Source organism: Danio rerio, chromosome 24, assembly GCF_052040795.2.
Source record: "Danio rerio strain M-AB ecotype USA chromosome 24, GRCz13ab, whole genome shotgun sequence".
Classification (NCBI taxonomy): domain Eukaryota; kingdom Metazoa; phylum Chordata; class Actinopteri; order Cypriniformes; family Danionidae; genus Danio; species Danio rerio.
The window spans coordinates 30,160,627-30,182,431 of NC_141044.1; the positions used below are offsets into that span (position 1 = coordinate 30,160,627).

A 21,805-nucleotide genomic window follows, 5' to 3' on the forward strand; every position below is an offset into this window, starting at 1 on the left:
CCATGCATGATGAAGAATAAAAACATTTATGAATGAATAAAAACACAAATAAATGCATGAATGAATGAAAGAATGAAGGATGTAATAAAACAAATGCATGAATTAAAGCATGAATAAAAAAAGAATAAAACATGAATGAACAAAATGAAGAAAATAAGGAATTAAAACACGAATAAATGAATAAATAAAAACACAAATGAATGGATGAATTAATACAGAAACGAAGCAATAAAAACATGAATGAATTAAAAAACAAATTAACAAATAATAAAAACATTAATAAATAAAAAAACACTTGAATGAATGAATGAATAAATGAATGAAAGAATGTAAACATGACTGAATAAACACTTCAATTAATGAAAATAAAAGCATGAAAGTTCGAATGAATGAATGAATGAATTAATAAATGAAAACAAATGCATGAATTAAAGCATGAAGAAATGAAGAATAAAATTGAACTAAAACACAAATGAATGCATGAATGCAAGAGTTACTGAATGAACATAATGAATATAAAGACAAATTAATAAATAAAAACGCAAATGAATGAATTAAAACACAAAAAAAGAATGACTAAAAACATGAATGAAAGAAAATATGAATGAAATAAAACAAATTATTATAATTTATCATAAATATAAAACTTGAATAAATGAATGAAGGAATAAAAACATGAATGAACGAATAAAAGCTTGAATAAATGAATCATAAAAACCATGAAAGGTCGAATAAATAAATGCATGAATGTATGCATGAAAGAATGAATGAAAGAATGAATGAATGGATAAATGAATGCATGAAAGAAAGAAAGAAAGAAAGAAAGAAAGAAAGAAAGAAAGAAAGAAAGAAAGAAAGAAAGAAAGAAAGAAAGAAAGAAAGAAAGTTTAAGTATTTGTCAAATAGCTAAAACGAGCATGAAAGATGGCCCATAAAACCACTCAGAAGCAGTGTAGCACAGGATATTGCTGTGTTCCCCTAGCCTGTGGACACCAAGAAGACAAAGCTCATCATTCAAAGCAAAAGCAAGTTGGCCCAAAACTTGCATTATTCCCAGCAGAAGTCTACAGCAGATCCAGGTCCCAGGTCCCAGTAACGCTTGTCTGTGAATTCCCAGCATGCTCTAGTCAGAAGGGTGTTAACTTTCAGGATGTGCAATAAAAAAAGCAAGCATTATGCAAACAGCCCTCGAGGAAAAGGAGACGACTTGACGATGAGCCTTCAGCCGGCGGTGATGAGTCCAAGAACTGACCTCGATTACTCCCAGAGCCATTGAGAAAAGCCCATTCAGAGGAGCAGCCCCGGGTGGCTCTATCATGCCAGGCCATCTCTGCTGTTGCGAGGCATTGTTTTCATTTCCATGCTTCCCATCCTGAGATGACGGGGTGAGAACTTTACCCCATCCACGCCCAAACATCCGTTAAAAAAAATAAAACCCAAAAACATGAAGCTTGAGTAAATCTTTTATAATTCATTTTAGATTTTAAATTCATTTTATATTATTTTTTTTTATAGATTTGAAAAAATATTTAACATATATAAATTTTTAATTGTTTTATAAACATATTTTATTAATATAAAAAAAATCCTAAAATGCTAGTGAAAATAAATAAATAAATAAATAAATAAATAGTAAACTAGAGTTTACTGAATTAATTGTTATTTTTAGCTGATTGGCTAATAGTTACTACTACAACGATGACTACTTGTACTACTACAAAGACGACTACAACAACGACAACTATGACGATGACAACAACAACTACTGCTATGACTATGAGACTACTACTACGACAACGACACAACAATGACAACTACTACGACGACTACTACTACCACTATGACGACTAGTACTACTACGACTATGACGACTACTTTCACTACAACTAATAATAATAGTTTTTAATATTATAATATAGATAATTAAGAATGTATTTAATAAATGACCTAATACTTTAAAGCAGGGGTGTCCAAACTTGGTCCTGAAGGGCCGGTGTCCAGCAGATTTTAGCTCTAACACACCTGCAGGATGCTTCTAGAAAGCCTAGCAAGAGCTTGATTAGCTAGCCCAGGTTTGTCTGATTGGGGTTGGAACTAAACTTTGCAGGACACCGGCCCTCCAGGGCCAAGTTTGGAAACCCTTGCTTTAAAGTATTAGGTTAAACGTGATAGAAGAGATTTCAAAAAATGTTGAAACCTGTAACCATTTACGTCCATAGTACTTGTTTTTCCACAAGGAAAGTTAATGGTTACAGGTTTCAGCTTTTTAAAATATCTTCTTTTGTGTTCAACAGAAATGAAAAAAAAACTCATCCAAATTTGGAACCACTCGAGGGTGCGTAAAAAGTGGGTATATTTTAATTCCAATTTCTTGGCAATAAAAGGGAGCAATGCCTTTAATAGCCAAAGAATAAATCATTTCATTAATCAACTAATAAATTTATGTGGTTTACTAAAAATGTTGACAGTAAATAAATGCTGCGTAATAAGTTGGCGGTTCATTCTGCTGTAGTGACCCCTGATAAAAAAAGGGACTATGCCGAAGAAAAATGAATGGATGAATAATTAATTAATTAACCAACAACAACAACAAACACAACAAAAGCCATTTTAATCTAAATATAGAAAATTATAAAGCTATTTCCAATAATATCATATTATTTTAATACTGATAATGTTGGTAGAATAATTAAATAATTGAAAGTGAAAGTATGTATCACTCAACCGTGAAGACGCACATCTGATTTATTTATATCTAATTTACCAGCCAGTGGTTTGATTTTGATGGAGTTGAAGAGACTCTTGTGTAGTGTGATTCCTTTAAGTGAAGGGGGAAAGGAGAATTGATGGTCCTCTGCTCCTCTACAGCCCTGTACACCCGATCTGCTCATTCCTTCTGAACATGGGGCTTTACTTCACTGTAAAAAATGCTGGCTTCCACACATTTGATTTATGTTGGATCAACATGAAGGAATTAAGTTAACTTATTAGTTTTTACAAATTTGAGTGTATTGAACATAAACCAATTAAGTTGTCCCAAAAAACAGCAAGAATTGTCTTGTTTCAGCTCATTTTAAATAAGTAGTTTGAACAAACAGTAAACTGAACTTTGAGTGTTGACAATTCTAAGACTGAATGTTTTGGTCTCAGAAGGTTCAAAATCGGCCACTGTGGCTGTACCTTTTCAATATGGACACAGCTTTAGTATGTTAAAGGGTACATAATAGTTCCAAAACGTATCTTGTATAAAGGCAGTGTCCCAGAAACAGCTTCTGTAACTTTATTTCTGAGAGTGCTGTATATAGACACGACTGGTGATGTTTCAAATTCACAGGTTTTTTTCTGACTCGCAAAAGCGGATGTGAATGTATATGGGATTCATGCAAATATGGGAAATTTAATATGGGAAAGAAATAAATACATTTTATAAAAAATAAAATGTATATTCTTGAAATGTTTACTTAAATTGCTGTTAAAAATAAAATAAAATGTGTAAAATTCTAACTTGTGTAAATTTTACTATTTTACTATGTGCTTGTGATATTTTCGTATTAATTTGTCAATATTCATTCATTTTCTTGTCGGCTTGGTCCCTTTATTATTTCAGGGTCGCCACAGCGGAATGAACCGCCAACATCCAGCATGTTTTTACACAGCGGATGCCCTTTCAGCCACAACACATCTCTCGGAAAAACATGCACGCACGCACGCACACACACACGCACGCACGCACGCACGCACACACGCACGCACACACGCACGCACACACGCACGCACACACGCACGCACGCACACACGCACACACACACGCACGCACGCACGCACGCACGCACGCACACATGCACACACACACACACAAAATGGACAATTTAGCCTACCCAATTCACCTGTACCGCATGTCTTTGGACTGTGAGTGAAACCGGAACACCCGGAGAAAACCCACGCACACTCAGGAAGAACATACAAACTCCACACAGAAACGCCAACTGAGCAGAGGTTCGAACCAGCGACCTTCTTGCTGTGAGGCGACAGCACTACCTACTGCACCACTGCGTTGCAATTTATCAAAATAGATTTGCTTACTTATACATGAATTAATTTGACTGAAAAGTGCTGGACATTAAACCATACTGACATGAACTAAACTGAACTTCAACCCTGATAACTGGATGACAAAGCTGCTTTGATACAACCTACATTTTAAAAGCGCTAGAGAAATAAAGATGAATTGTATTGAATTAAATATTCAGTTTTCCATAATGAGTTTTCTTTATCATTTATTTAAAATGTATTTTTTTTTAATGTGCTGTTGTCATTTTGTTTATTTTTAATTCCTTTGAATGAATCAACCAATCACTCATTCAATTAATCAATCAATCAATCAGTCAGTCAGTCAATCAGTCAACCAATTAATAATCAATTGACTGAAATTAATAAATGGCCATAATAACAAAAGTTCTAAAATGCATTTGGGTGAATTTGACAACATGTTGACAACACAGTGCACTAGATGTACAAATTTCACTAAAGAGTCACTAAAAAAGTAGCAAGATTGAAAGAAATAAAACAGAAAGAGGAGACCATTAAAGACCTGCTCGGACATGCTCACAGAGTTCAGGAAGGAGTTTCTTTTGCTCCAACACAATCTAAAGCTCAGACCCAGTCGACATACAGAGGACAAGATAGAAACACATACAGCCCGTCGTGTTCAGAAATGCTGCCACTGTCTGTTAAAAAAGTCCTTCAAAAACCCACTATGTGCTCACATTACTGCTGACGGAGAATAGGGAGCTGATCTGATTTTAAAGGAACTTTTTAATCAAAATTGAACATTCTTTTATCATTTATTCAAATTTCCCCAAACCTATGACTGTTCTGTGGATCTAAAAAAAAAAAAACTAATTTCTGAAGAATAACTTGGCAACGGTTTTAATAGAATTAAAGTAAATGCTTCGGTCAAGATTTAGAAAGCACACACAATGCTATACCAAGATTTAAAACGTGAATTATATGGACACTATTGTAGGATAGGTCATATGATAACTTTGTGTACACATTATTAAAAAATGCCACTTTTTGTTTCGTAAAAGCTGTGAGGGTAGGGGTGTTTGCTTTTGACAAAAATATCTTTAATTTGTTATTATTTTGTTCTTGATAATGATTAAGCAATATTATTAGAGGTTTGAGGTAGTTGATTTAGGCCCGTTAAGGATAATTGAATATGATCATAAAATCCGCATTAGGTGGTGGCGGCAAGTAATAATGGGTCGATAGAGGATGCTATCATCCATCGCAGATGACCAATAGACATCACTATGCTGAGCTGGCATCGTGATCCTCGGCCCCACCCTCGTTGCGACAAAAACCCACGAAAAAAAAAAACACTTAGGCCCCATTTACACTAATACGTCTTAGTTTTAAAACGCTATTTCAGAACGAAAACGATCCACGTCAACACTGACGTTTCAACTAGCATTTTTGAACAGATCTTTGTCCACAACATACCACTGAAAACGCACATCACTTGACCACACACACACACTCTGGTATGCGCTGCAGCGGACATGCGCATCTGAGCTCCAGCGGTCAGCAAGTGCTTTAAGCAAAGATCCCCAGAGAGCAGTGCATATTGGACAGTTTATCAAGGATGTACTTCTGGATTGCGTCTCACTATAGTTGTTAAATGTGAAATTTAATTAATCCTGTCTCTATCTGACGACTCTTCGGTCTTTTGAATCTATCAAGTAACGTGTCACAGCATCAGTACACTGCTTCAATCTTTTACTTTCACGCTTGTACTTAGTAATTTTAGTCAAAACTTCAGATACTGTTGGTTGGTTGTGCACCTTTTTTGCCAACCAAGTTTGTCAACGGCGTTATAATGACACAGATCACTCTGCCTATTCATACAAAGGGATTGACAGGTGGCTACAAATAATTAATTAGTTATAAATTATTTCAAAATAATTAATTCACCTCCACATACGCTGACATTGTCCATCGAAATGTTTCACATTAGCCATCGTACAATGCCAAATTGGTAGACGTCGCCCAATCCAAGTCCCTATCTCAATTGATTGGTTTAAAACTGCTAATTCATTTAGAAACCAATCATGCGACTATATTTATGAATGAATTCATTGATTCAATTTGATCAAAAACTATATCATTAATTCATTAATGTACAAAACACCACAGTACAGCTCAAAGTTTTAAAAATACAACTCATGATTATGTGATGTTACTTAAAATAAATAAATAAATAAATAACTAAATAAATAAAACCCATACAGGGACTTTTTTGCTTTCATAACTTGAATTACAGAATAATAACTACATTTGAATAGGCTTTGCTTTTGTACTTCTTTCAAGACATGTTTTTAAAAATATAATGATATAGCTTTAAAGGACACCCAAACTGCTGCAATATTATTAGGATCTTTTTTTTTTTTTTAAATAATAATTTCCAGATGATGAACAATATATCCTGTTTTATTGAGCTCAATGTAATCAAGAACTGGTGTTTACTCTTATTCACTTTTCATTCTTTGTATGAACAGGCCTGAAGTCTGTGACGTGTGTTTGCACTGGTTAGTAAAGCTATGAGGGTTATGGAGTTCAGTCCTGTGAAGTGCACACTCATCCTGTTCTCCAGGCTGGGCAGTGCAAACAGTGCCAGTGTGCTGGCAAGAGCTGGAGGTGTCAATCTACCGGGTTTGTTTTTATGTGTGCCCTTGTTATGCTGAAACTTGAGAATACGATTAGCAAACCACTGCCCCATGAAGGCATGCAGAAAGCCTGCTGCAGGACACACAGCGGTGGCTGAAAACAGTTGGTCAGCAGAAACAAAAAAAAAAAAACAGGGAAAGAGAAAGAGAAATGAAAAAGAGAGGAGGATTAAAAAAACCAACTGGTGGAATGTTCCACTGAGTAATGTTTTGGAGAATGGGGTGGCAGTAGGTTGAAAAATCAGGGAATTAGGACACAAAAACTTTTAAATCGAAACAAGCGGCAGAAGCTGCAAGGAAAAATGAGAGCTCTTTAAAAGCTTGACTGATTCTCCTGGACAATAACATTACTAAAATGGCAGCCAAATCAAACGGCAATCAAATATTCTTATACTAATACAGCACAATGTTTATATTTAGAATTGAGAAATTTACAATATTTGTGACACCGGTGGCCATTAAGTGAACTGCAGCCAGCAACTAATGACTCAAGCTCACATTCTTTGTGCTCATTAACACAAGAAAAACACAAGAAAAATGACAGTCGTGAGAAAACAGCCTACTAGTACAGGAGCCAAGCATCGATCGCTATTGACTGACAAAGAAGCTCGTAACCAAAGTCCCTTTAAGGCAAATCATTTTATTCCATCTTTGAAAGGCCTCTCGGACAGTATGCTCGGGCATTCTGTTTCTATGGGGAAACACCAAATTCTCCAAAATTACTTGCCAAGCTTATGATTACATTTCATAATACAAATAACCAATAAATTTAAACAACAACTGTCTATTTAGTTTCATTTCTAAATGTTCATATCACACAAAATCTGCAGAATCACTTGTTTGGACATAGAAGAAATAAGAAACACAACAAGAAGAAACACAGACATAAGAAATGTATCAAAATAAAGCTCATAATCTGTACTTTTAAAAGAACCAAGTGCACTTGAAAACAATAAATTGTATGAAATGAACACGAGGTAAAGTCCGTCCTGTCAAACGCACATCGCATGATAACAACTACTGAAACGCCCACAAACTTGTAAACAAAGAGTCGCTGTCATTTCTAGAGGAGATTCACCATCAAGACCAAGTAGTGGATTACTTCTGAAGATCAGCACGATCTGACAATTATTATCTAGAGCATGATAATGTGTAGAATGACCATAAATGAGGTTAGTGCCGTGATCTTGTTTCTTTCAAGTGCCCATGCGCATTAGCTTAAGCAACCTGAAAATATGCCGATCTTGTTTGATTCGGACGTTTAGAAACAAAACTTATGATACTGTTGTTGTGTAATTTAATTGGTGATTACTTATATGTAATGTAATTATAAACTTGGCAAACAGTTTTGGAGAATTTGATGTTTTCCCATTCAGACAGAATGCCGGAGCATACTGGCCAAGAGGCGTTTCACAGATGGCTGCCGAGTGAAATGACTTGCCCTAAAGGGTCTTTGGTATAAATGTCCTACCTATGCAGATGTACAAAACAACTGCAGAATTTTTATGAATGCCCTGGCATCAAGGGCATTAATACGTCAAGCCTCAAGTATATGGTAAGGACAATGTTCGAAGAATTTTTTTTTGGGGGGGGGGGGGGGGGGGGGAGTTCGTAGTGAGCAGACTTTTTTTTTTACACCTAATATGGCCTATGAAGTTTTAAAAAACAGCTGATTGGTCATGTGGGTGTAATGTTTGCTAGGTCAGAGATTATTCAGCAAATGTGTTTCCATCTTCCATAATTCATATTAAACCTTATTTGTCCAAAATCACCTAAAGCAAGCGTTAGTTAGTAGGGCTGCAGCGATTAATCAAAAAGTAATTGAAATCGACATTCAGAATCTATAATAGATCAAATTTTTCCAGGTCACTTTCTTGATTATTTTCGCTACCGTGGAGTCACGTGACCCCGCTCTGTTAACCACAATTTGCAGCCACATCTGATCTCTGGTCAAGTAGGATGATGGACCCATTCTTGAGCCTTACTTTGGAGGATCATAGCTAGTAGATAGTGTGTGTTTCCTTCAAGTATAATTTTAAAATCAAGTAAATCACCCTTAGTTCAAAAATCTCTGACTTGTAATATGTGAGCATATTTACTGCACAAAACCTGTCAGTGAACTATGAGGGCAAACAAATAAATACACTAATAAAATAATCGTTCATTAATCGTAATCGAGTTAAAATGTTCATTAATTGAGATTTTGATTATAGCCCAAATCGCCCAGCATAATTAGTTGGTTAAACTTTTTTAAAATTTGGCATTTCCATTTCTTTCCAAGTGAAAAAAAAACAAGGAGCACAATTTATGTAATGTTTTCCTAAAACAAAATAAAAATCACTTCAGAGCCTGAGGAAACATATAAAGATGTTTTTCCCCTCGGAATATTGTGCACCAGTGATTCACACACAATAAGACTCGGAACAACAACAAGAGAAACAAACAGGGTCACAAACACCGATTCCACGCTCCGTCTCCTGAGACATGAAAGCACAACCTCTGAGCAATTAAGTTTTCCTGTGAGAGCACTCATTCAAAAAGACCTTTCACAAAGAAGTATCCAGGGTGGCAACGGATTTAGAAAAGACCGGCATATTCACGCACACACACACACGGGACACGCCATGAAAAGGACGTGACTGAGACACAACGCTGCCCTTTTCCTCAGACCTCACTCTCTCTCTCTCTTTCTGCGCCTTTCCATGATGCACACAAAAATCCACTGTTCCTTGGCGGAGTGAGTCAGAGGAATGGAATTGAAGCTCTGCTATGATCATCTGTGTGGCAGAGGGGGTTTCCTCCACCAGGAAAGAGCGCAGACCAGATGAGAACAGTCACACACTAAACTAGGGAAAGAAAGCAGGGGGAAAAAACAGCAAAAGCCATAAAAAGCAAGACAGTGTAAAGAAAAACAGGAACAAGACGGAAAGAGATGAAGAGCGTTAAATAATAACATGGAATTGACGAGTTTGAAACAAATTTGTTTGTATTATTAATAAATAAAATGAAGCACCATCTGTCCCTGGAACTCCTGCTCTGTTCTGTTTGTAGTCATTCAGGCTACTGTGGGAGGTGTCAATGAATCTTAGCATCAGAGTCCAAAGACATGCGCTACATGTGAGATGGCTAGGCTAAATTGTCCGTAGTGTATGTGTGTTTACGTATGTTTCACAGTGTTAGGTTGCAGCTGGAAGGGCATCCGAGCGTAAACATATGCTGGATAAGTTGGCGGTTCATTCCGCTGTGGGACTAAGACGAAAAGAAAATGAATGAATGAATGAAAACACCCCAAGTAACACTATAAAAATGCTGGCTACCACCCAATTGATTTGTGTTGGGACAACATGAGGGAAATAAGTTAGCTTATTAGTTTTTACAAATTTAAGTAAATTAAACAAAACAATTAAGTTGTCCCAAAAAAACATAAGTATTGTGTTGTTTCATCTCATTTTAACATTTCAAAACATGAGCAAGCCATGTAATGTTCATCGATGCCAGCAAGTCCCACATTGAGATCAAAAGATTTGCACTGCACACAAATTAAACTTTGTGATGCTAAAGCATTCGTATTTTGTCTCCCCTGGGGCCAAAGGCGACTGCACAGGGTTAACCTGCAAAGAGTGCTAAGCCAGGTGTGATGTGTTAGCGGTGCCTGATCTCCACATGTACACATTCTTTCAGAGGTTTTCTTAACGTCTGCCCAAGGCCTCTTGCTCTCAGTCTCCACTGTCAGAGGGGAGACGCATTTTTTTGCACACTGTATTTTGGGACCATGGCTGTTAATATCAGACATCTGCCTTTTGGAGTTCTGTTTCTCAGAGTTGGAGGAAAGGGGTGAGGAATTGCGGGGCCACAGAGAGGGAGGGAGGCCTCCGAGCCACATCAACAGGAAACATATTTACGCAGTCCAGAGAAAAAGGAGAGAAGGAAAGAGATAGGGCTAGATACAGGCGCAGTGAGCGCTTTATAAAGAAAATGAGTTGAACCGACTCAATTACAAGAATATGCAAATAAAGAAAGCTTCTGGAATGCATGACCATGTGTGTTTTTATAGGCCTCCTGATGAGCGAGTAGACAAAAAGTCTGTGTGAGGAAAATCTGAGTAAAGCTTAAAGTGCACTTCGATTTTAGGTGTTTGCTAAGGTACAGTTAAGCCTGGTTTACACTTCTGATCGAGTGATCGGCGTGACCCACGGCGCATGCAACGCAAGTAGCTGTGCATTTATACTTCTGCGTGCTGTTTCTGTTGTTCTGCTATAACACTTCCGAAACGCTAGTTAGCAGTGAGGTGTTAATGTTCCTCTGTCTTGAGTTTCTTCGCTGGTGTTTTGTTTTTTCTGAATGCTTCCCTAATGTACAAGTGGATCAAACTCGCTCCTTTTGAGGCATGAACCCGCAGACATGCAACAACTTTAACCATGAGTTAAACACAAGATAAAACTTACCATCCGGAGCTCCTTTTCGGGACTCCACACTTGTAAACAATCGCTCTATCGGGCTCGCGCGGCTCTCAATCCCACCCAGACTCGACAGTGATACCAAGCCGACCAATCACAGAGCTTAGGCTGCGCGTCATTGCGGCTTGTGGTTATATTTTTTAATAGGTGCACATCAGCGACGGCCACGGCATAGGGCGATGCATCAACGCGTAGGCTGTGCCGTAGCATACGTGTGAGCTTGACGCAGAAGTATAATTCAGCCTTTACTGCAATGCAGATTAGGGTTGTCATCATACTGGAATCTGGTACCAATCGATACTGAAATTTTTGAAACTTCCATTTCCTGCTAACATTTAAGTGCTACGTGAAGTCATCAGTTCATCGAACTCATGAATGTTTACTGAATAACGGACACTGACGCGTTTCAAAGTCACGTTGATCAGCTGGTTTGTCTAAAAGCAAAGTGTGATCCGCTTATGAATCGTGACTTTAAAGCACTCCAGTCTCCCCGTATTTGTGGTTACACTCAGTAAACAGCGGTGATTTCAGTCAACTGAAGATCTTCATGGCCAATCACAGTGATTTCTGTCAGATGTTGCATACTAAAACAAACGCAGAAAAATATATATGGTCTGAACTCGGTCAAACTATTCTAAAGAATCACATTTAAAATCATCATCTCAAGATGGTCAGACTGAATGTGTCGATAAATTTAATGTTTTATCCCCAATGACGTTCCATACAAGAACAAAAAAAAAACAAATAAACTACTAAACACAGCAACAACAACTGATACTCTAATTGACGAATGATTAGAGGATTTAAAAATATTTCTAACTCAAAGTACAAAGATATTTTTAATACTCATAACATTTGGAGAGAAATAGCAAAGAAACTGGATATGCATGAATCTTCCTGGTCTACATGTAAGATTATCAACCGGCACACAATCAGTTAAAATAAGCTGCAGAGGCTATGCGTAAATTTATAAAAAAAAAAAAAAAAAAACAAGCATAATCTGGGTTCAATGCAAAGTGACATAAATCTAAGAAGCAAAACATATTTTATTAAAAACTCACATTTTTTAACATTTTGTAAGACTGGAGTGTGTCAATTCTGCAGAACCCCATTAGAAGACCTATACACTTAGCAGGAAAGGTGATTCATAGGAGAAGGAAGTAGAATTCAGATGTTTTTCTGCTTCATAAACCACAGCAGGGCTGAAAAGCAAGCCCCACATGCTCCTTTTCCTCCTAGCCTGCCTGTTTCCACCGAAAAATTCAAAGTTCCTACCACACAAATAAGTTTACAAAAACAACACTATAGCCAGATCCAATAAAACTAGATCCCTCACATTATAATCAACAATGCAGCGCAAATGCTCAGGAACCCACTTTTGTTTGTCACATAACTTGGATAACAGAAAGCTTTAATGCCACAGGGATACATTCAATAGATTCAATTTAACAATTAAACATTTAAATGTTAATAATAGAAAGTTTCCACAACAAAATTGAGCAGGACAACCATTTTAACATTGTTGATAATTATGCTACTGCTGATAATAATAAAAACAACAATAAAAGTTAGACAATGAAAGTCTGACCATAAAAACTGGAGAAATTATGCTAAAAATGCTAATAATGTTTGTAATATTACTGCTTTCAAATACTTATTATTGACCTCTTAAACAGGCAAACAAATAGATAGAATGAATGCTACAATTACAGATTATTAAACTATTAAACTTGCATTGTGATGATTTTCTATTGTCATTCTGGCATTATATAATGCGTGGCATAAATGGTCTTAAAATGACAATAACATTTTTTATAACAATTTATTTTGGTACAATATATCGTACAACAAAAAATGGATATTGTGACAGGTCTATCAAAATGACCGACAGACAGACGGACAGGCAGGCCAAACAACAGAAAGACTGAATGACAGAGACAGAGAGACAGACAGAACAACAGACAGAGAGACAGATGGTACAAGATAGACAATAAGAGACAAACATACTGAAAATGACCGAAATACTGACAGAGACAGAGCGAAAGACAGACAGACGTACATACAGAGACGAACAGAACAACAGACAAACAGAATGACCGACAGACTGACAGTGACAGAACAACAGACAGACAGATAGAACAAGATAGACAATAACAGAGACAGACAGAATGACCGACATACTGACAGAGACAGAATGACAGACGGAACGACAGACAGACAAAATTACCGACAGACTGAGAGTGACAGAACAACAGACAGACAGATAGAACAAGATAGACAATAACAGAGACAGCCAGAATGACCGACATACGGACAAAGACTGAATGACAGACAGAACAACAGACAGAACAGACAGAATGACCGACAGACTGACAGAGACAGAATGACCGACAGAACAACAGACAGACAGAACAAGATAGACAATAACAGAGACAGACAGAATGACCGACATACTGACAGAGACAGAATGACAGACAGAATGACAGACAGACAGAGACAGAACTACAGAGACAGATAGAACAAGACAGACAATAACAGAGAAAGAGACAGAATGACCTGCATACTGACAGAGACAGAACACCAGGCGGAAGACAGACAGACAGACAGATAGAATGACCGACAGACTGACCGAGACAAAACGACAGACAGAACAACAGACAGACAGAATGACAAACAGAACATTAGACAGAGGGACAGAATGACTGACAGAACGACAGACAGACACAGAGACAGATAGAACAACAGACAGAATGGCAGAGAGACAGACAGAACAACAGACAGAATAAAAGAGAGACAGACAGAACAACAGACAGAATGACAGAGAGACAGATAGAACAACAGAGAGAATGACAGAGAGACAGACAGAACAACAGACAGAATGACAGAGACAGACAGAATGACAGAGACAGACAGAACAACAGACAGAATGGCAGAGAGACAGACAGAACAACAGACAGAATAAAAGAGACAGACAGAACAACAGACAGAATGACAGAGAGACAGACAGAACAACAGACAGAATGACAGAGAGACAGACAGAACAACAGACAGAATAAAAGAGACAGACAGAACAACAGACAGAATGACAGAGAGACAGATAGAACAACAGAGAGAATGACAGAGAGACAGACAGAACAACAGAGAGACAAAACAACAGACACAACAACAAAGAACCAGACAGAATGTCAGACAGAACATTAGACAGAGGGACAGAATGACTGACAACGACAGACAGACACAGAGACAGATAGAACAACAGACAGAATGGCAGAGAGACAGACAGAACAACAGACAGAATAAAAGAGAGACAGACAGAACAACAGACAGAATGACAGAGAGACAGATAGAACAACAGAGAGAATGACAGAGAGACAGACAGAACAACAGACAGAATGACAGAGACAGACAGAACAACAGACAGAATGACAGAGACAGACAGAACAACAGACAGAATGGCAGAGAGACAGACAGAACAACAGACAGAATAAAAGAGACAGACAGAACAACAGACAGAATGACAGAGAGACAGACAGAACAACAGACAGAATGACAGAGAGACAGACAGAACAACAGACAGAATAAAAGAGACAGACAGAACAACAGACAGAATGACAGAGAGACAGATAGAACAACAGAGAGAATGACAGAGAGACAGACAGAACAACAGAGAGACAAAACAACAGACACAACAACAAAGAACCAGACAGAATGTCAGACACAGAGGTAGAATGACAGACAGAACAACAGACAGACAGACAGACAGACAGAGAGACAGACAGACAGAATAAATGCACTTAATGTGATTAACGTAATCATCTTTAGTATGAAAACCCTCATGCAGCTCCATTCAGCACCTTCAGACATTCTGTGACCCTGAAGGCGCTGCGAGCTCAAGATCCTCTTTACAGCAGTGTTTTAATAACGATAAGCCAACTGTACACTGCCCAGCCCTGGGAAAACATTTATCAGCAAATTGTTTGCAAAAACCTGCAAAGTCAACATCAAAGGATAACAGGAGACTGGAGGCTTATCCAGTTCAGGACGGGCCACCTGGCAAAGATCGAGCAAACGTTAGAAAATCAAACAAAAGCTCTTATCCTGAACATGCCAGAACGTCGGCGTGGCCTCGGATGGCATCTTCTGCAGACCTGCGAGGCTCAGACTCTCTCTTGTCTGCATTCTCTATCCGTCGGCCTTCTGCCAGCTCATAAAACACACAGTCCTCCGCTGCTGAGTCTGCTCTTCTCATTGGACAAACTCAATCAGACCGAGCGTCGCAGCTCCTCTTAGCTGTGTAAACAGTGATGTGAGCTCAGACGGTCAGATCCAGTCTCCTGCGGTCTGGGCTACTGTGACTCTCCGCTTTTAAATCGCTTACATACACTCACAAAACTCTTACTGAGGGAATCCAGTGGCCTTTATGAAGTTAAAAAGACATTATGAGGTCAGACGCAATTTACTGTATGGATCCATTTAGTGAGAATGCCTTTCGTGCTGTCCACACACAAGAGAGGGTTTGATATGGTTTTTGGAGAACTGACACACATGGATCTCTTAGAGGTTTTGCAAATAATTACTGTGGAAACATTTTAGGGCTGCAGAATTTAGGAAATATCTGCTTATGGTTTTTATAATAGGGAAAAAATGGATTTTTCAAATGGATTTGCATGTTTGTAGGCTTGCACAATTTGGCAATTGGTGTATTTATAGACCGGGGTAAGCTAGCAAAATTTATTTAAAATAAGATCAAATAAAACATTAAAATAAGAGGAATATCATAGAAGTTTATGGCTAATATGTCTATATTTGTCTAATATGTCTATTTAAAATGACTAATTTTACTGCAAAACAAATGCATTGTCAACGCTTTCATGTCGTTATTAATGCAACGTTAGCGTCCGGGCTAATTTTAGTGCTAAATAAATGCAGTCAGCATATTGATCACTGCATGTTAGGGTTGTGTGATTTGGGTAAAATATCTAATTGTGATTTTTTTTAACAGATATTGTGATTTCGTTTTTATTTGTGATTTAATTTTGAAGTTAAGCTTGAGCTAGAGCTGCACAATTAATCGTAAAAGATCGTGACCTCGATTCGACCCCCAAGACAATCTTAATCCAGCATTTCTACGATTCTGTTAATCATATTTTTAAGTTCAGGAGAGAAGCAATGGTGGCTTCACAAGTCTTCACATAGTTTTACATACGTTGTTCAGCAACGTGGACACCTCCAAATGGTGTTAAGAGTCACATGCTGTATTTATAAGATATAATTCACCCCAAAAATGACATTTCTGTCTTCATGTAATGTATTTGAGACCGCAAAATCACACGTGACGTGAGCTGACCGTCACGCGCGCGCCTCTGAATGAAGTCTACTTTAGTGAACAGAACCTGCATAGGCTGTGATTCACGAATAACAGGTAATAATGTTGTAAATAACATTCAGTTTGTGGCACAGAGTGGTCGTTTGGGAGCCACACAGGAAAAGAACCGCTCTTAGCAGTTGAAATTAAACCGAAAGCGCACACAGTGTTGTCAGATGTAGCTGACTGATTACAGCCCAAAACGTATCCAAAACCGGCCGAAATGCAAAAATACCCACCCAGTCTTCTGTATTCACAAAAATCATGCCAGTGGCAAATTTTAAGCAGAATATGACAGATTGTAAGCATATGTTTCAAACACAATAACTCAACATTAGAATTATCATCAGCATTAATGACCAGGACAAATCTAAAGTCTGCTCAAGTCCATCATTCCAGGTCTATACAAAATTTAGCATTTTAACCAACAGTACAGCTACACAAAGCCTATTGCTGTTTTACCACATGTTTGAGAATAACAATAATAATAGCCCACTCATATTAACCCTTATTTTACATTAACAGAATTGTGAGAAAATCATAATCTTTATTTTAGGCAAAAAAATAAATAAGTAAATAAAAATCGCGATTCTTATTTTAGCCAGAATCGTCCAGCTCTAGCTTGAGCTCAATAATCTGTATTATAACGTGCAACACTAAAGCCCTTGTCATTGAGTGAGGAAAGCCCTGTCTTACCGTGCGTGTGATCCTCTAATTTGTTATACACCTGCATTCTCGCGCAAAAAGCTGTTTTGTCAGTCGTGCTGCTTCATGATTCTAAGATTTGATACGCATATAGACAAACGGTCATAAAATAACAGACTAATCTGTAGTGACAACAAGCAATTAAAAATTTTGTTTCAGCCAGCCAAAGTGGCTAGTGGGAGTGGCTGTCTAACCCGCCACAACCGAAAACTACCCGCATTTGGCAGGTTGGCGGGCGTTAATGTAAAGCCCTGTATAAAACCCCTTAATATATGTATATATACATACATACACTGACACATGCAAGCTTGTGAATACAGAAAAATATAACAAAATAAAAGTACCACCTCAGGAAAAATTGTCTCTCCAAGTACCACCATAATGACCAGTATTGAAATAAAGTACCGTAGTTGGTCAAATAAAGCAGCTACAGCACTGCACAGTTCAAAAACGAAGCAGAGTCATATTCGTTCAACAAAATTATATTCCATACAAAATATGAAGCTGATCGGTCAGTTCTTATCACATGACTCGCAGTGCGGCATTCTGAAAAGTTAAGATGTTTTCAACTGGGGACACCTGGAATACGCAAGCGCTTCGTGCTGCAGTTATTACTAATTTTGCTAGCCTGTGGGTTAAATTTTCTACTCAAGTGACCGAGATGAGAACATGGTCATTTTTCAAAAAATAAAATAAAGTTGAAATAATTAAGGATTTTATGTGCGGTCCGGTACCATTTGATCTATAGACCGGTGCCGGTCTGTGGCCCAAGGGTTGGGGACCACTGCTCTAGCACATACAGTAACTGCTCTGCAAGCACCACGCACCTCTTTCTCTAGTTATGTGCCAATTAAATTGATTTTTAGCAGCTGATGACACGATGCACTAAAGTAAACATTCTAAGCACAGCGCTTTGGTCATAGGCTTTAGAGAACGATCAACACTGATCTCATTGGTGTTATCGTACGCATCAAATGATTAAACTGTATTCATTTTTTCTTTTGTTTTGATTTCTTCGCGTATCACTAGAAGTAAGCCCACGTACCTCTAGTGGTACACGTACCACAGTTTGAAAACCACTGATATTAAATATTACCCTTAAAATGTTTTATAATTCAACAATTTGGTAAAATTATGTGATTACATCAAAACAAAAAACAATCATCCTGCATCCCAAGAACAAAGCCAAATAAAAGATATTTTTAAGATATTTTTTTTTAGATATTTTTAAAAGTGGCATCCATTAAAACAAGCTCATTATACTTCATTCTCACGATCATAAGCTTTGCAAATTTGCCTTCAAAGGTGTATTTCCACTAATTGCCAACCATCCAAATTATTGTCCAGACAAAAACCACGATATGTGTTCACAACATTTACAAGAAAACAGCATTCACATTAACCAAGAAAATAAACAAAAATAAATCAAACGGCACCTAACACTTCTATAAAAGAGCCTTGATTGATTTCAAAACAGGTGAGATTAACTTAGAGGAAAAAACAAAACAAAACAAAACACAGAATTGTTCAAACCTTGGATGCACTGCAAAGCCCCGTCCTCCATGCGGATGGTGAACGTCTCACCTGGGTTCACCTGGACCAAGATCATCTGTAAAAACATTAAACATTTACACATTCGCTCATCACAACTTTTGTTTATATCAGAGAGCTAAAGCGTATCTGCCTCATAACAACCAATGTATAATAGTGAGGACTATAAAAACAACAAGTCAACATCCAATAAAAGAAAAGTATAATCACAATGATTTTAGGGAGAATTGAAATGAAGAGCTGACCTGCTGTGATGCATCGCCATTGATCATGTGGTGCATCATGGGAAGCTCGTTGCTCAATGGAGGCGGGAGGTCCAGCATTTGGTCCGTCATCATCATGGTGACGAACATTCATGGAGCCCTCCCGGCGACAGCCTGAAAGAGATGCACACTTTTTATTAAAGTAATATTAAATGGGACTGTGTGATGAAACGATGAAGACGACTAAAACAGATCCTCCATCCGCAAACACAAATCAAAGACTCACTTAAACCTCACTGAAGGGCTACTGGTGGGTTATGGAAAGGGATGAAATCATTATGATGTCACCGATGTTTATATGATGATGTAATGTGTGTCAGGATGATGTAATCTGTATATAAAATGCAGTTATGGGGCGACAGTCTCTCAGCCACAGCCGGGAGAGCAGACGGAGAGAGAAAATAAGAGAAAGGAACTGCCTCTGTGAAACAATATTATTACATCTGCATGACTAAAATGATATACAAACTAATTCAAATAATAAAAGGGATAACATCACATATTATGTGCAGCAGGGGTATTGAGATTATGAAATACTAATGCCATACAACAGGGCAAAATAAACATGAGTTAACAGAAAAACTGATCAAATATAAAAACTACAATTTATTTTTATATAGCTATTTGCAAATTATTAAAGAAAAAATATAGAAAATGTACATAAATGTGTAAAAATATATAAAACATTTTAAAAAAAATTAAAAATTAAGAAAAACAAAATGAAAAAAAATTAAAATGTTTACTAAAATTAAAATGAAAACAAAATAGAAAACCTAATTCAAAAAGTTAATCAATCATACTAAAATTATCATATCCATATAACAATATTAATTATTAAAAATAAAAAATACATTTCAGAAAAAAAGTTAATTATTTATGAACATCTGCCTTAAAATAAGCCGGAATAAACAAATTATATATATATATATATATATATATATATATATATATATATATATATATATATATATATATATATATATATATATATATATATATATATATATATATATATATATTATATTTTATATATTTATATATATTTATATATTATATATATTTTATATATATAATATATAAAATCCAAATTAAAGGTAATTTCTCGATAACTCCTGTTTATTTGGTTTGAAATAAAAAATAAAAACACTCTCACACACCCACACACACAGACATAAAAAACTATAAAGTGCAGATAATAAAAAATACTGAAATGTTTACTAATTTAAATGAAAACAAAACGTAATTATGAAATGTAAAGAGAAATATCAACTTTTAATTAAAATGTACACCTACCATATTCACTGGGCTTTGAATCTAGCTTAGAAAATTATTCAATTATTAATACTTTTTTTTTTAATTCTCAACAACTAAACTAACACTCAAAGTAAATGTGGCATCTTCAAACTAGTGTACAGATCACAAGTCTGCCATTTTCACTACATTTATATGTTTTAAAATGAACCGGTTGTACTTCTGCAAACAGTTCAGATAGTTGTGCAACTGTAACCATCTCTGAAGTCAATACATTTGACGTCCATAAGCTTGATTAAGAAAGACAATACACTTCAGTCTTCAACACCTCGCAATAGACATTCACATGACGCTCCTAAAACTACTGAAAAAAACAAGCAAAGTTCAGGTGGCAGGTGAAAGATCAGCACAACAGCGGTAATGTCATCTGACTGCTGCTATATTTTCCTCTCAGAAGGCAATAACCTGTCCCATTAACTCCAAACACAAACATCAACCACAGGAGTCAAACCCGGAAAGAGAGAAATCATTCATCTGACACACTCTGGGAAAAATAACATAAAGTGAATACAAGTAAAGCCTTTAAATAGATAGAAACCATCATCAGATAATTGATATATAGCTTTTAACAATGGCAGATTTTTTTAGAAATGGTATTTAATGGAATTTTTTGTAAAAAAAAAAAAAAACATAATAAATGAAATCATAGCAGCTGATTATTACAAAAAAACAAGAATCATTTACATTCTCGGAATTCTTAGACATGTGAAGCTGAGACATCCTCTGATCTCCATGACAGAGGAAGAAGAGAGAATGGAGGTTTTATTGGCTCATAAATGCAGTCACTTCAACTCATAAACAGACACACAAACATACAAACCCCACACTGCCAACCTGTGCTGCTTGGAGTTGACTGTAGGAAACATTTAATTGTTCATTTATTATACATAATATTAAATATATTACTATAATAATAGTAAACCTTATGTATATAGACACTATATAAATGTATATTTTTAATTGATTACAACTTAATTTCAGTCATCAGATAATGCCTCGACTTTGTCATTCACATGTAAAAAGAACAAATTTTGTAGCATTGGCTCTGCAGTTTTCATAAAAATAACCCCTATAAATCATATACACAGCAGCTGATGGATGGTTCTTATCGTCAGGCAGATCTACAGTGCAAATCACAACACTGCATACCCAGCAAGCCTTTTTATTTTTGTTTTAATAGATTTCTAATAGATGTCTATTCTTGTCAAGTCATCTTGGCTAAAAAAAGGCTAAGTTTGAGCTGACAGCGAAAATCTAATCGACGTCTAACAATAGGGCAAAACTAGACTAGTCATCAAATAAACAGAAATGAATGACTACACATATAAAGTCTGTCTAATCTGTCTGTTTGACTACTAGTCTAGTTTTGGGCTATTCTTAGACGTCGATTAGATTTTCACTGACAGCCCAAGTTTAGCCTTGTTT

The 21,805-nt window shown here is 36.6% G+C and overlaps 2 protein-coding genes and 1 pseudogene across 3 annotated transcripts in view; all 3 read right to left on the bottom strand.

Annotated features, from left to right (window-relative positions):
• The window catches only part of fndc3bb (fibronectin type III domain containing 3Bb), a 136,550-nt gene that overhangs the window by 85,460 nt on the left and 29,285 nt on the right, over window positions 1-21,805 (bottom strand). For both annotated transcript variants that reach the window (XM_087309644.1, XM_087309645.1), the window contains exons 2-3: window positions 19,052-19,183; window positions 18,789-18,864 (exon numbers count right to left, since the gene is read on the bottom strand). In XM_087309644.1, the coding sequence (XP_087165770.1) occupies window positions 18,789-18,864; window positions 19,052-19,159 (184 nt within the window). In that variant the 5' untranslated portion in view covers window positions 19,160-19,183. The remainder of the gene's footprint in view (window positions 1-18,788; window positions 18,865-19,051; window positions 19,184-21,805) is intronic.
• Window positions 8,998-14,724, bottom strand: LOC141380716 (uncharacterized). Its single transcript, XM_087309745.1, has 2 exons — window positions 12,461-14,724; window positions 8,998-12,429 (listed from the first exon to the last, which is right to left on the bottom strand). The coding sequence occupies exon 1, from the start codon at window positions 14,381-14,383 to the stop codon at window positions 13,688-13,690; it is 696 nt and encodes a 231-aa protein (XP_087165871.1). The 5' UTR covers window positions 14,384-14,724; the 3' UTR covers window positions 8,998-12,429; window positions 12,461-13,687.
• Window positions 13,008-13,678, bottom strand: LOC147831078 (uncharacterized; annotated as a pseudogene).

Coding starts and splice junctions, on each gene's coding strand:
- LOC141380716 (XM_087309745.1), bottom strand. CDS start 14,383: ATGTTCTGTCTGACATTCTGTCTGGTTCTTTGTTGTTGTGTCTGTTGT.